Genomic DNA, 14,602 nt, shown 5'->3' on the forward strand with positions numbered 1-14,602 from the left:
TTAAAAAAAATAGTGAACATACTAATCCATCTGGAGTAAATTTTAGTGTACTGTGCATTGTTTGGTTTCGGTTAATCTTTTTCACAATTTTTAATCTAGTTATAATTCTATTCAAATTTTTCTTCTGTAATTTTGAAAAATTGCTTGTATCATGGAAATAGTTGGGTCTATTTTTGAGCTCCTCAGAGTGTTCCATTTTCTATATTCATTCTTATACTTTTTATCATTTTGCTTTGATTAATACTACTCTATTGTATATTCTAATATCTAATTAGTCCATATCGATTGTCTCTATTGAGTTTGTTTGGTAATACAATTACTCATGGTCTATTTGTTTTGACAAAATAATTTTAGAATTATTTTGTTTTGCTACTTAAAAAATCTCCTTAAATATTGGTGTTAAAATTTATAAACGAAATGTCCAAATTATGTTTTCTCAGTCAGTTAAAAGTAAAGTGAATACCTCACTTGACCCCTTGCCTAGGTGATAGAATGGTATGCTTGGAAAATAGTACAATGTGAGGGACAGACTCCATAGGAAAGCAATAAGATGACCAGCGAGTAGCACATATAAATTAAGATACAGATCTACATTATAAGTAAACTGGACAAGTCCATTTCCTTATAATGTCAGATTTTACTGCCCTCAATTTTAATTGAAAAGGACAGAGTTAGAGTAGAGGATAGAATGATGTTTGCTTAGTGTTATCATGATACCTTGATTTCATTTCATCAGTTTTTGTTTATGCAACGCAAAACAATCTTTGGAAGAACACAGTATCACCTACTGTTTAAAAATGTGCGTTCAATGGCCAGATTGCCTGGCTTTGAATCAACTTATTTGCTGGACTTCACTTTACACAAAATGGGATGATAATAGTGCCTTCTGCACAGAGTTGTTACCATGCCAATAATATTACATATGTTAAAGAGATTTTGAGTTAGAGGTACTTTTTGGTTTGGGAGAGGACTGTTTACCTACGTTTCTTCTTCCCCTCCTCCTCCTTAAATCTGAGTCTACTCTGTACAGGTTTATGTGACCAACATGACCCAGTAAGTCTGCACCCTCATAGTTGGCCTTTGCCATTATCAAGGAAATGTCTTTTGGGCTTTTGTATGTGACTAATTTATTGTTGCATTCTGCCTGCCTTCCCCTGGCCTCCTGGCAAAAATAGCTGGATTTCATTAACATTCAATCTCTCTTGATACCATCTCTGCTAGATATTAGAGGGGACTGCTACCAATGAAGCTTTAGTGATCTGATTCAGAATAGATTTGAACTTGAATTTTCCAAGTGCTCTAAAATTACCATTTATAAAGTTTCTCTCCATGTGTACCCACTTCCTTGTGCCCTCTGCTTCCTATCCCTGCAACAGGGAGCCTAGCCAAGTTTCTTGTGGCTCTCTCGAGTTGGACACTGAGATGAATCTTGTTTCATATTTCAGGTGCAAGTTCTCTCTCATCATCTCGAATCCCTGCTGCCAGGCGCCCTGTATGAGTGACGCCTCGGTCTGCCATGGAACCTGGCCCTGCCCTGGCCTGGCTCCTGCTCCTGAGCCTGTTGGCCGATTGTCTGAAAGCTGCACAGTCCCGAGACTTCACAGTGAAAGACATTATCTACCTCCACCCTTCAAGTAAGACTCTGTTTTCTTTGCTATAGAAATGTCACTTTACTTCAAATAAGATGTGAGTTGAAAAATGGCCGAGAGAAGGCAGCCTTTGATGCTGAGGAAACCTTTGGTGATTTGATTGGGGGGGTGCACCTGCTAATGAAGATGCTGTATGTTTTACCCTCACCTTTTCATAGCGTGTTTGTTTTTTATTTTAAGGTAAATCTTAGGCTTGTTTGCTCTGTTCCCTGCACCATAACTCTGCTTCTGAACACTCTTCCTTTTGACTCATGCCAGCCTCAGTCAGTTATCAAAGAGAAACTCCATGTCCCAGGAGGAAAGTGTTTGTAAAAGATCAGCCCTTTATAGGCAAGACAATAGCTGTTCTTCCTGTCTGCACATCTCATTTTTGTTTGGTTTCAACGTAATTATCTCCCACAACTTCCTGTTCCCTATCCCTTTTGGTTTCTTGTGTTCAAGAATTATCTAGGGAGTGCACTTCCTTAGAGTGTCTGATTGCATATCGGGGGCCGTACCCACGGATTTTTGCTTTCAATAAGACATTCGGGTGCTTCTGCTGCCAATATTCTAAGGATCACACTTTGATCACACAGTACTTTCACTTCCACTTTTCATCTCCATCTCTGGATTTATCTCTTCTCTTTTATTAGTTTCATTTGGATCCTCTTCTGGATTGCCCTTGTGGTTATGAGAGCTAGATCTATTGTGTATATTTTGAGCTTTAGTGTTTGCCCTGAGGTATATTACTCTTTTGAAGTGTTTTGTTCGACAAACACTTTTTGATGGTCTGTGTATGTCAGCATTGTGATAGGTGTGAAAGATATAAGGGCAAATAAAACATAATCCTTGCTTTTGAGGATCTTAAAATCTACAAAATGGAGGCAGCCACTTGGACTGTTCCAATGCCACAGTTAGACTATTTAATGTCTACATGGTCTGGTTTGGATGTGAGACGACCTGAGGAATTCACAGGTGCTTTCAGTCCCCTTGACTCTGGGTCAGCAACTAACTCAGCTGCTTCATAGCCTTCTAATTTGAAATAAGTGCTCTAACTTTGTGAAGATTAAATGAAAGACTGTGTACTAAGCACTTGGCACTGAACGTGAGCCATAGTAAATGCTCAATAAATGTTAGGGCACTCTTAAGTGTTAATTCCCACATTTCTAAAGTGGATAAAATAATGCACACCCTGTCGCATTATTTCGTGCACTAGAAATAATATTCGTAAAATGCTGGGCACATATGTAATAGACTGTCAGAGGCTTGTTGTTTACGATGTTGTAATTGGCTTAGACAGTAAACTGAGGATGCTAAAAATACAGCACTCTAATTTTTAAATTCCAGATATGTTTTTAACAAGCAGCAAATCATTTCCTTAGACTTGTTGCTGCTGTGCCCTCTCACCAGTATAGTCTGGTAACTCCTGGTTGATGGTATGGGAAGCTTATCTGGCTGTTTATGCATGGCTGCTTATTTTAGTAACATTCATGAAAAGAAGGTGCTTTGATACTTGCTCTGTTTCCTAGGATTGAATTTTATTCTTTTATGCAAACAGCCATGCTTTTTTATTAGACTTGGTGAACAAAAAGCTAGGTTTCAGTCTCTTAGGTTTGATTCCTGGGATTTTCGGTTCCTGGGGGATTCTTTATCCTCTTTGGTGACAGACTCAAAGTCACTGGGCCGCAAAACAGACCCATGCCTGTCTTTCTCTGAGGTTGTGTATACACAGGGTGGGAAGGAAAATTGAGGGGATTGGATGTAAGTGAATAAGGATGAAACAAACACGAACACCATTCTGCCTCAGTGGTGTGGTGGGTCAGTGCCCAGGTCGAGTGGGCCCCTGTTTGGAAAGCAGAATGGGATCTGGAAGATGAGCTCTGCCAGGCCAGACGGGCAGTTGCTCTTGCTCCCTAGAAGTTGGTGGAAGAGTTCCGCTCATGTGACCTCTGTTAATTAAAGAGAGCCCTGGCTGGATTAGAAAGAACTTGCCAGACATAAAGAATCGGTGAGGTTTTCTGATATGGTTTTGAAATATGGAGAAGGACGGAAGAAGTCATTCCTAAGTTAGAGTATATACAGACAATTCGCCAGCAGGTCTGGCTGAGTTCTCTTTCAGAGTCTCTATACCTGGGGAGTCAAAGTTCTTACTGGTTTGAAGTCACCGTCAATGGGTCCTACCTGGCTAGAATTTTGTTTACTCTGCCCGCTTTCAAGCAGAATTAATTTCACATTTCTGTACCCTATTTCAGAAGTTTTTGGTGTTCGTCTTCTTGTTTTTACACTTTGATTTTTTTCAACGGTCATGGGCCCCTGCCCTGCACAGCACTCACTAGACTGTGTTTAGATGGAGCAGTCTCTACAAATAAGCAGGTTTCTGTAAAATAGTGACTCTAAAAAATATATGAGGGAAGTGTGGGATTATTTTGATCTTGAATTATTTATATAATCACCTCACTTTGTAGATGGAGGCACAAAGAACTTTCTTGGGTTCAGTGAGTGAGCCAGATCCATTAATGTTAGATAAAACTCAGAACTTGCCCAAGGAGAAACGCGGTAATGCTGGGGATGTGAAAAGATGCACAAATTTTTCACACCAGACAAACATAAACTCATTTCTTCTGGGCCCCAAACAGACCTCAGAGATAATAAGTGGTGTGAGATTGGAACCTGGGCTGGGAAAGTTCAGCCTCCCGTGACTAATCTCCTTCACTCTCTTGTTCCCTAATCTTTGAAGTTTCTAAGCCCCTAAAAGAAAAACTTTATAGCTTTCAAACTTTAGGCACTATCCTCAATAACATTCTTTTCTATAATTTGTATGTTTTTTCTTTTTCACGTGAAAAATGATGAATTTTTTCCCAGCCCATAATTAAAGTACCAAAACTTAATAAATCCTTCAAAACAAGAGTTAGTGTTAACAAAAATGGAGCTACTTTTTTGGTTGTCAGCCATTATAGGAGATAGCAGAATTTAACATACTGACATCAACCTGTTCTTGGCTTCCATTTCTTTCCTTATAATAGAAGTCTTTTCTGAGATATCCAGTTTTCCTCTGGTAAGACTTCCCTTAATCATATGGACCAAAGCACTATATTCCTGCAGTGGGCTCGCTCATGCCCAGATAAAGAGCCAATGAAGTTTTTTCATAATTCTATACTATGCAAGTCTTAGGGAGTAAGGGGACTTTCTAGAAAGGTACCAGGAAATGCATTTCTACCAGAAATATGTTCATGGTATTAACATTATATCGATGATACTTTGTTCCCAAGTGGACTGGCAAGGAAGATCAATTTATTAAATTTCTAGAAATTTTATATTTGCGTCACTTCCAAAAATAATGGATATTAATTGGGCAAGAATTTAAAAATGTTTGGCTACATTACACATCAGCAGACATTTCAAAACAAGATTCTCTTCTCACCATGGTTTTGGGAACTGAAGGCCTTTGTCCAGCCAGGCAAAAGTTCCAAGAGATGGAAACAAAGACGAAATCTTTTCTGATGCCTTACAAATGAATATGGTCGGCTGAACTATGGCTGACCATGAAAGTTAATGGACAGATTATGTTACAGGAAGTAACTGGGCACTTTGGCATTTCTTTTTTTCTTTACAATCACCTTCTCTTGAGGGACCAAGGACTTATGCCCTGAAATACAGAGTACTAAGCTTATTAGCTCTGTGATCAAGAGCCAAATTAGATTCATTCACAGCTGGGGCCACAACAATTTGAAACTTTACTTGCTCTGTAATGCTTTGAAGTAACAAAGAAAAAAATAGAACATCTCTTAGGAACCTCTTTGCAGTCCTTTTAAAATAACTTATCAGATGCAGTATCAGTTAGCAAGTTACTGGAGATAGTTGTTCAACTGTAGACTTTATTTTTAGCTAAATATTTTCAGAGGCAAGAATTTAACCATTAATTGGTGTTGTGCTACAATTATCAACTTAAAGCTGAGTCTGTCTGCAGAGATTTGTCACTAAAGAGGATTTGGTTATCCACTGGTCAGTACTATCTGCCAAGATGTAAGTACAAGTTCCTATGAGCAAATATTAGAATGTCATTGTTGAGAATGCACACAGATATGAAGTTGTAGATTTAAAAATAAAACACCGAAAATGAGATCATTTGGTTAATTTTTAGTGATATGCGCTGATAAACACATTCAGAGATAAAATGATTTGAAACAAAGCTTCATTTTGCTACCATAGTGTTTTAGGTCATATTCCTGTTTAAATTTTGATATTCTTTAAGTGAATTTCAGAGTCCAGTTCTACTTGTGTAAGAAATGACAGTATTTAATTTAATATATCACTAGTCTTGCACAAGATAATTCTGAAGAGTCTATTAAATAATCCAAATTCGGAAACACTGCAACTTACTAACGTTAGGTTCTCTAGAAGTTTATTCTTGGAACAGCTGGATTGTCAATCTGCATTCAAAGTTCTTAATTTCTGTGTTTGATGAGAAAGTTTCCAGAAATAACTAATCCAAAAAGCCAGCTAAAAGTTTTACTGGCTGCAGTGACAGACAGATAAAATTGGATACTTTAGTGAATTAACCATGCAAGCTAAAGTGGTATGGCTAGCTTGCAGTCATAAACCTTGTTGTATATGATCATTTTTTGAGAAATGCTGTTTTTAGACAAATAGTTTACATCTTTTTTTAAATCAAATTCTGCTTCAAAATTTACAAACTATTTTAAAGTTCTATCTTTTAAACTTATATATTAAATCTTTTGAAGTTGATAGTGAAACTATTTTTTAACATATCAAGTAGAATAATTTCCTAAAATATTTTGTATGGTTTTTCTCATAATGGCATTTATAAAAATAATTAAAATGTCCATGAAAATGTTTGAATGGCTTTGGAGTATGAGAACCTATTTTAAATTCTTCAGGCATGTGCTTATCTAAACTAGGCTCTTTCTACTTAAATGTAACCCACCTATCTATGTGGTGTGATGTCGAGATATAAGAATTATTTGTGTGTGGTTTGACAAAGTAGTTTACTTCTGTTTTATTATAATTATGCGTTAGAGAGAGCATGTTTCCCATAGTGAAATTTCTTCATTGAGAATGAAATGGTTGGATGGCCATGTCTAAGCTGCTTTCCATCCTCTATTTCTATGACTATCCATGCATACACTATCATTCTGTTTATGAATTTGAGTCACCAATTACTTGGAGGAACATAGAACAGTTAAATGGACCCCATGAAAGGTCCAGTTACCTGCCTTTTTAAGACAGTTTATGACTTTTGATCCTGCTAGTTTATTCAATATTGTCAGAGTCAGTTCTGTGAACTATTACAAGCAAGTGTAAGGATGAAAATCTAGGCAAGGTGAAAATCAAAGTTATATCTGGCCCATAATTCTGGCCTTAAGCTGATGCCTCCTCCTTCATTTATTTTTGATAACATACTTAATTGGTTCCATGTGGGTAAAGCAATTTACCCTGAGATGATTATTTCCTCCAGTGCGATATGCAGGCTCAGCCATCTGCGAGGGAGAACAGTTGGCTTCTGCAGATGAAGCTTTTGAGTGTTTGCAGCTTTCAAAAAGGCCAGGTAATTTTACAAATTAAACGCACACACACACACACACACACACACACACACACACACACACACACACACACACACACGCTCTTTTTATAAAAAACAAAACTCTGCAGATGAAGCTTTTTTGAGTGTTTAGCTTTCAAAAAGGCCAGGTAATTTTACAAATTAAACACACACACACACACACACACACACACACACACACACACACACACACACACGTTCTGTTTATAAAAAGCAAAACTCTAAGCAGCAAAGCAAGCAAATGATTAGAACTAAGTAGCAAGTAAAGCACATCAGCGGGGTGAAAAAAAAAGAACATTAGTGAAAAGGTCAGAGACAGCCTGGCCTGACATTCATTGTGGATCCTTGTCCTTAAATGCCAGTAAGGCCCTGGTGTGCTGCACTCTCTAGAGCATGACTCAACTTTCATGGGACTCCTTTCTGCCTGAGCATAAATGTAAGGCGGAGAATACAAGTACCTGGAGGACAGTCTCTTTGGAAGACAGGAAGATGCAACTCAGAGAAAGGGAGAGGCGAGCCTTCCTGGAATTATGCATCCCTCAGCTGGCCCGAGGAGACTATAGTGCATCCCTGTCCCTAGGGGGTCTCAGCATGCTGCCCCATGGAAGTTGGACATGGGCCCGAGACCCCCTTAGGAGGGTCACTTCTGCACAGGCAGCGTAGATTTTAGCAATGAAAACTCTTTTCCTAGTTGATACTTAACAATTCCCAGGAATTCTTAACCACGTCAGGTCTGACCAGGTAAAAATATTAAATTAAACCAAAGAAATTGCCACCTTCGCAGGTAAAAAATGGTCAAACATCAGGAAACTTTTTATGATTGAACCTAATATTGATATTTACATGTTGACCTGTCTACATAAGTTGATACATAAAAGCAAATAATTAGAAATCTGGAGTGCCTTTTTTAAATTGATAATTTTATTGAGATAACTATAGATTCATAAGCAGTTGTAAGAAATAATATAGAGCTTCCATGTATACTTTAACCCAGTTTCCCCCAATGGGAACATTTTGAAAAACCGTAGACTAATATCACAGCCAGGTTATTAACATTGATACGTCAATCCACTGGTCTTATTCAGAATGTCCCCAGTTTTACTTATGTTCTTTTGTGTGTGTGTGTACATATATTTAGTTTTACATAATTTTATCATGTGTAGGTTTGTGTGTTTATAACCAAGTCAAAACCCAAACAACTTCAATAGTACATGAATTCTTCCTGTTGGCCTCATACCGATCTCCTTCTAAACCTGCCCCCTACCATTGCAATCCCCACCCTGGCAACCACTAATCTTTTCTCTATTTCTAAAAATTTTCTCATTTAAAAAATGTTACATATAGTATATAACCTTTGGGGATAGACTTTTTTTTCACTCAGTATAGTTCCCCAGAAATTCATCCAAGCCATTGAATGTATTAATAGTTCATTTTTATTGCTGACTGGTGTTCCATGGTATGGATATAGCACAATTTGTTTAACTTTCACCCATTGAAGGGCATTTGGGTTGTTTCCAGTTTGGGACTATTACAAATAAAGTTGCTGTGAATATTTGTGTACAGATTTTTGTGTGAAAATAAGTTTTCATTTCTCAGGGATAAATGTCAAAGAATGCAATTCTGAGTCATATTGTAGTTGCATGTTCAGTTTTTAAAGAAACCTCCAGGCTGTTTTGGGAATCTTTTTGAAAAAATGAAAATGTCTAACTTCACAATGTAAGATTCTGTGCTAAGTCTAAAAAGTTAATCTTTTCTCTTGATGCTTTTTGTAGCCACACCATATCCTGGTGGATTTAAGTGTTTTACCTGTGAAAAGGCAGCAGACAATTATGAGTGCAACCGATGGGCTCCAGACATCTACTGTCCTCGAGGTAAATTCTCAGTTAACAGACTGGGGTCCCCAGAGCTGTCCATGAGCGAACATCCCCGTTGATCTTGATGCATGTATAGAAAGAAGCATGCTTATAATCTCAATTGCTCCTCCTGTCTATTAGCAGATTGCTTATACCACACCAATAACATCATCAAAGACTCTCAGAGTCATAAACTGATTCATAAGATTGCCCCCTTTCTTGTGATGCATTGTTGGAGCTCCAGAAAAGGTGAGTGATACTTCTCACCCTCAGGCCCAGCCACATGCAGGACTTGAAGAGAATAACCAGCCTGTAACCCACTCTTTGAAGCATTAGTCATTGCATAGTAGCACTCTTTATGTAAAGTATGAATCGATGTTCATATAAAGATTCCATTTATTACATATCTTGCCAGAGGCTTCAATCCTGAGACTGCATGAAAGCTAGAATTCTAAATGTCATCATTGCGCAAATAAAAACCCTGAGCCTTTTAAACTATTAAGTTCTCTTTGAAGGATGCGACGGATGCCCAATTGAAGCATGAAAGTTTGACCCAAAAGCCCATTTCAAAATGAAGCAGATGCTTCATATTTATATTTCTTTTATCCTATTGGATTAAAAAAGATGGTTATATTTGGCTACAGACTTACTGTTTTATTTTTGGAAGAAAGTCAATTCATTTGATGAGGATGGGGCATTTTATTGACAAATGCTTGAGTGAGTAGTTAGATGGGCTTCACTGCTGTTCTAATTCAGTTGTTAAAATGACTGAACTCACCGACACCAAATTTATTGTTTTTCAACATAATGCAAGAGTTCTCATACTCAGCCCAGTGAAAGGCACTCTGTTTCTCACAGAGGATTATACATTGGGAGAGCCTAGAAACTGCAATTAAGAAACAAATGTCAGCTACTTAAGCCACCACTATTTAATCCATGAGTCTCCAGCTAGGCTGCCCAGTGGAGATCCTACGGGTCTTTTTGAAATCAGTGGAAACTGTGCCCTGGCTAACCCAGTGGTTCTCACACTTTGGTGTGATCGTAATTCCTTGGAAGGCTTATTAAAACATAGATTTATGCCCCTACCCCTGTCCTTCCCCTTTTCTAGTTTCTGATTCAGTAAGTCCAAGACTTTGCATTTCTAAAGAGTTCCCAGGTGATGCAGATAGATGGTGCTGGTCTGGAGATCCCGTGTTAAGAACCACAGCTCCACGCAAACTAAGCCATCATCTCTGAGATGAGGGCCCTGCCCAGTGTGTGTGTATAAATATCACAGGTAAATCTAATGAACAGTCAGGACCAAGAACCACTGGGAGCTCTTCTCCACACTAATAGAAAGTGAAATGTGGTGTTGTCACCTCCAGATTCCTCTTGGTTACTTTGTGGTGGAGATGCTAATGAAAAGGCCACAGAGAAGAGAAAAACATGCAGACACTAAAGAATGGCTTAATCACAGGTCATCCGGTTATTCAAAGATGATTCCTATCCGCATTGCCTTCTGCAATCATATGATCATTTCGGACCCAGCTGATTTTCTCTAACATCCCCCAACATTTGGGTAGGTTGCTGATGGACGCGGTGAAACCACTGCTTCTCAAACTTAATGGCACAGTCAAATCACAGGGTAAATTTTAAAAACACTGATGCCTGAGTCATTCCCAGAGATTCGTGTATAAATGGTATGGGTGTGGTTGAGCATAAGGAGTTTTAAAAGCACCCTGGGTGGTGCTGATATGTAGTAACATTTGGGAACCACTGTCAGCAGTGACTGGATCACAACGGGATGATTTGCATGTATAGCCAATAACTTTTGGGCTGCTTCCTGCTGTGACAAAGCTGGCAGGTTAGCTTTTGATACAGAGCTACTGATCAGAGCTACTGTATAGGAAATGTGACAGTGCTTCTCTAAGCATCTCCCTACCTAAGATGATGAGAAGGAAAGGAGAGACTGTGAACTGGGGCTCACTCGGGCTTTGGGCCTTATTTCATAGAGGCTCAGTCCAAGTCTGATGGTGTATGAATATATCCCTGTCACAAATCAAAAACAGGCACTGGTAGCACTCTGCTCGAACTCATCTCAGGGAACGAGGAAGCTCTATCTCAATACTTTCTTTTGAGGTCAAAATATATCCTTCCAAAGCACAGATTCTTAAAAGTATCTTAAGTCTTTACACAATTTCTCCTTTTCTCTTTTTCCCCCTCCCACTTTTATCTTTTTGTCCTTATATTTATAGGGGTAAATGGAAAGTGATGCCCTAAAGTTCATGACACAGAATCACCACGCACGGCCCTTTGGGAGATTATGCAGTAGAAGATAGGAATCGGGTTTCTTCTTTCAAGGAGCACACAGTTTAGCTGGGGAGATAAGATCTGAACATATTAAATGTCAAAAATAGCAGGGCAAAGGCAAGTGCCAAATGAAATGTGACATTAAATACTGTGGGAGTTTAAGGGAAGAATTGCTGCTTGGGGACTGAGGTGGCCAGTGACAGCATCATGGTCTGGGTGGATGGCGGTAGCCCTCCAGGTGGGCAATGGAAGTAGAAGATTGAAGAGGGCATGTTTTCTGGGATGTCACTCAGAGCAAATGCGTGGAGACAGGGTTCCCCAAGTGTGCTTAGTGGGCAGGGAGAGACCTGAACTGGGTGTAGCAGCTAGTATGTCAGATAACAGTAGGAACGAATAGTGGAGCCAGGTTATATCTGTGGGGCCTTGAACATCAGGTGAGGCATGAGGACTAAAGCCTCACTCAGCTACCTTCTTGACCAACCCTATTGCCTGTGAGTTATTTATCCCTTTCTCTGGGCTTTCTCCAGATTTTTCTAACAATGAAAACAGTGTCATTATTATTAGATTAAAATATAAAATGTGTCTCACTACCGACTAACCCTTGACTTGATTTTTGTTTATCATTAGTTTGAAGCAGCTATAGCACTACCAACAGGCTTAGTAAGTGCAGCTATGGAAAAACATCCCAGCTTTCTGTAATATTCCTGGTTTTCTGTTTACTTTGTGACATGTTTAACTAGGTTTTAGTTATTATATGATGTGACAATAACTTGTTAAAAGTGAAAAAACCATTTTATGTTAGTATTTACTCATCTCTACCATATAAACCCACATCCCAAGTTGCTTAGGGGAACTCCTGAATTTCAAGAATTTTCAAAAAGCTAAAGTCAGTCATGTGGATGTGCATAGAGACATTGTATTTTAGCAGCTGAGGTAAGCTTGCTTGCAGATTCAATAGACTTGTGAATCATCATTTGGTCAAATAAACATCAAGAAAGCCTTGCCCTAAGTAGAATCACTCTGACAGGCAATGGTGGCATCAACCAGCCACCTCTAGCTAACTCGGGTTCCTGTCACTCTTACTTTTGAAATGTGTGTTAGTAAGTACTTTCTCCTCCATTACTTTATTTTTGCCTCTGGCACTTACAGATTCCTGGTACCATACTCCCTCTCTTGACATGAGAATTTAAGATGCCCCGTATAACTGATCACATTGCTTCACTTGCTAGGCTTTCCTTTAGTCTTTGGTCTCTGAGTACTTCCTTTGCAATAACCTTAATTTCATCAACCCCTCGTTATAAATCGGTGCAATTTTCTTGACTATGTAAATCAGATTGGGAAAGAATCTTGAAATCGTATCATACAAGGGACTATTTGAAAGAACTGGTAAAAGGAAAGCAAGAGTTGAATGTCGCATGCTCAGAGCCACGTGGTTTTTTGCCTGTAACTTTTTTTCCGTGCTGCAATGTTAAAATCTCCTTGAGAGGAGGACCGTATAAGTGTTTATTAAGAGTCTCTGGAATTAAATGTCAAGTCAGAAACATCATAATTTTTAGAAAGGCTTGTTCTGCAAAGGCTACCTAAGCCTCAAGGATTTAATGTTCCTTCTTAATTATGAAATGCAGATGTCTCCCTCTAAGGCAAAAATCTTCATTTGAAATTATTGCTTATATAAAATCAGACCAAGAGAAATCTTGAGAGGGAGGGACACGTGTTCTTTTGGTTCCAATTCTATGATGCTCACTGTTTTTCTGTGAAAATGAGGAAAAACCTGGGCATGTCACTTGATGACTCTTTCCATATCCATTAACTGGAATAAGCAAAAAATATAAATGTGATCCCCAGCTCAACTGAAGACAAGCCCATGGTTACACATTTTCAGGAAAGACTTCTTCATTGTTGACTTTTTTTCCCTAGACAGAGACCAGGCTGAGACAAACAATCTTTTTGTTTTACTTTATCCAGGGGGGATTTTTGTCTCTTTTAGGCAGCCTTAGGAAGGACATACCCATTAAGGTTCCTACCATCCTACAGGGTCTCTGTTCTAGTTCTAAGCCCCAGGCCTTGCATCTTCTTACAGTTAGCATCCTCCCATCCCAGGGTAGACAAATCAATACCTTACCCAGTGTTGGTCCCTGGGATTTCCCTTACTTTCTGGAGAGTTCATTTGTACGTTTTCAGAAGCTATTGGTTATATGTTATTCAGCACTCTGGCTGCTATTTAGTGTGATGGGGTTCAGATGATCCATCTTGTCATATTGCTAAATGGAAGTCTTAGAATTCCTACTTCTTTAAAGTTAAAAAAAAATTTTATTAAAGTTTAACGTGCATACTAGAAAGTGAATAGATCATAAGCACAGAGCTCATTGAATTTTCACAGAACAAACATGCTGTGTGTCTGTTACCCATATTAAGCAATAGAACCCCAGAAGGCCCCTGGAGTCCCCGGTCATTATACCCCACCTACCAAAGATAACACAATTGTGACTATCATTGAGCTTTATATAAATGGAATCATGTAGAGTGTACTCCTTTTCTCATTGTGGTTTTGATTTGCATTTCCCTAATAGCTAGCGATATTGAGCATCTTTTCATATATTTATTGGCCATTTTTCTGTTCAAAAGTGTCTGTTCAGGTCTTCTGCCCATTTTTTGTTATGAGTTCTGTATATTTTGAGTATTAGGCTCTTATCAGAGGTGTTGCTTGCAAATATATTTTCCCATTTGGATGGTTGTCTCTTTACTTTGTTGACAATTTATTTTGCTGAGCAGAAGCTTTTTAGTTTGATGTAGTCCCCTTTTTTTGTTTTTTTCTTTTGTTTCCCTTGGCTGGGGAGACATCTTTGAAAAGAAATTCCTGTTAGTAATATCAGAGAGTTTACTGCCTATGTTTTCTTCTAGAAGTTTTATGGTTTCAGGTCTTACATTTAAGTCTTTAACCCATTTTTGAGTTTATTCAAGTATACAGTGTAAGAAGTTGGTCCAGCTTTTTTTTTTTTTTGCATATATCTGTCCAATTTTCCCAGCACCATTTATTAAAGAGACTGTCTTTATCCCATTGTATATTCTTGCTCCTTTGTCATATATTAAATGTGAGTATAAATGTTGATTTATTTCTGGGCTCTCCATTCTGGTCCATTGATCAACGTATCTGTTTTTATGCTAGCACCATGCTGTTTTGATTACTGTGTAGCCTTGTAGTATAGTTTATTATCAGGTAGTGGGATACCTCCAACTTCGTTCTTATT

General features: G+C 38.4%; 1 protein-coding gene across 3 annotated transcripts in view; it reads left to right on the forward strand.

Annotated features, from left to right (window-relative positions):
* The window catches only part of LYPD6 (LY6/PLAUR domain containing 6), a 110,563-nt gene that overhangs the window by 83,768 nt on the left and 12,193 nt on the right, over positions 1-14,602 (forward strand). For 2 of the 3 annotated variants that reach the window (XM_025039525.1, XM_006921058.3), the window contains 2 exons: positions 1,446-1,634; positions 8,985-9,083. In XM_025039525.1, the coding sequence (XP_024895293.1) occupies positions 1,517-1,634; positions 8,985-9,083 (217 nt within the window). In that variant the 5' untranslated portion in view covers positions 1,446-1,516. The remainder of the gene's footprint in view (positions 1-1,445; positions 1,635-8,984; positions 9,084-14,602) is intronic. The other variant, XM_015596483.2, reaches the window with a different exon arrangement.

The sequence above is a fragment of the Pteropus alecto genome, unplaced genomic scaffold, assembly GCF_000325575.1.
Source record: "Pteropus alecto unplaced genomic scaffold, ASM32557v1 scaffold3, whole genome shotgun sequence".
NCBI lineage: Eukaryota > Metazoa > Chordata > Mammalia > Chiroptera > Pteropodidae > Pteropus > Pteropus alecto.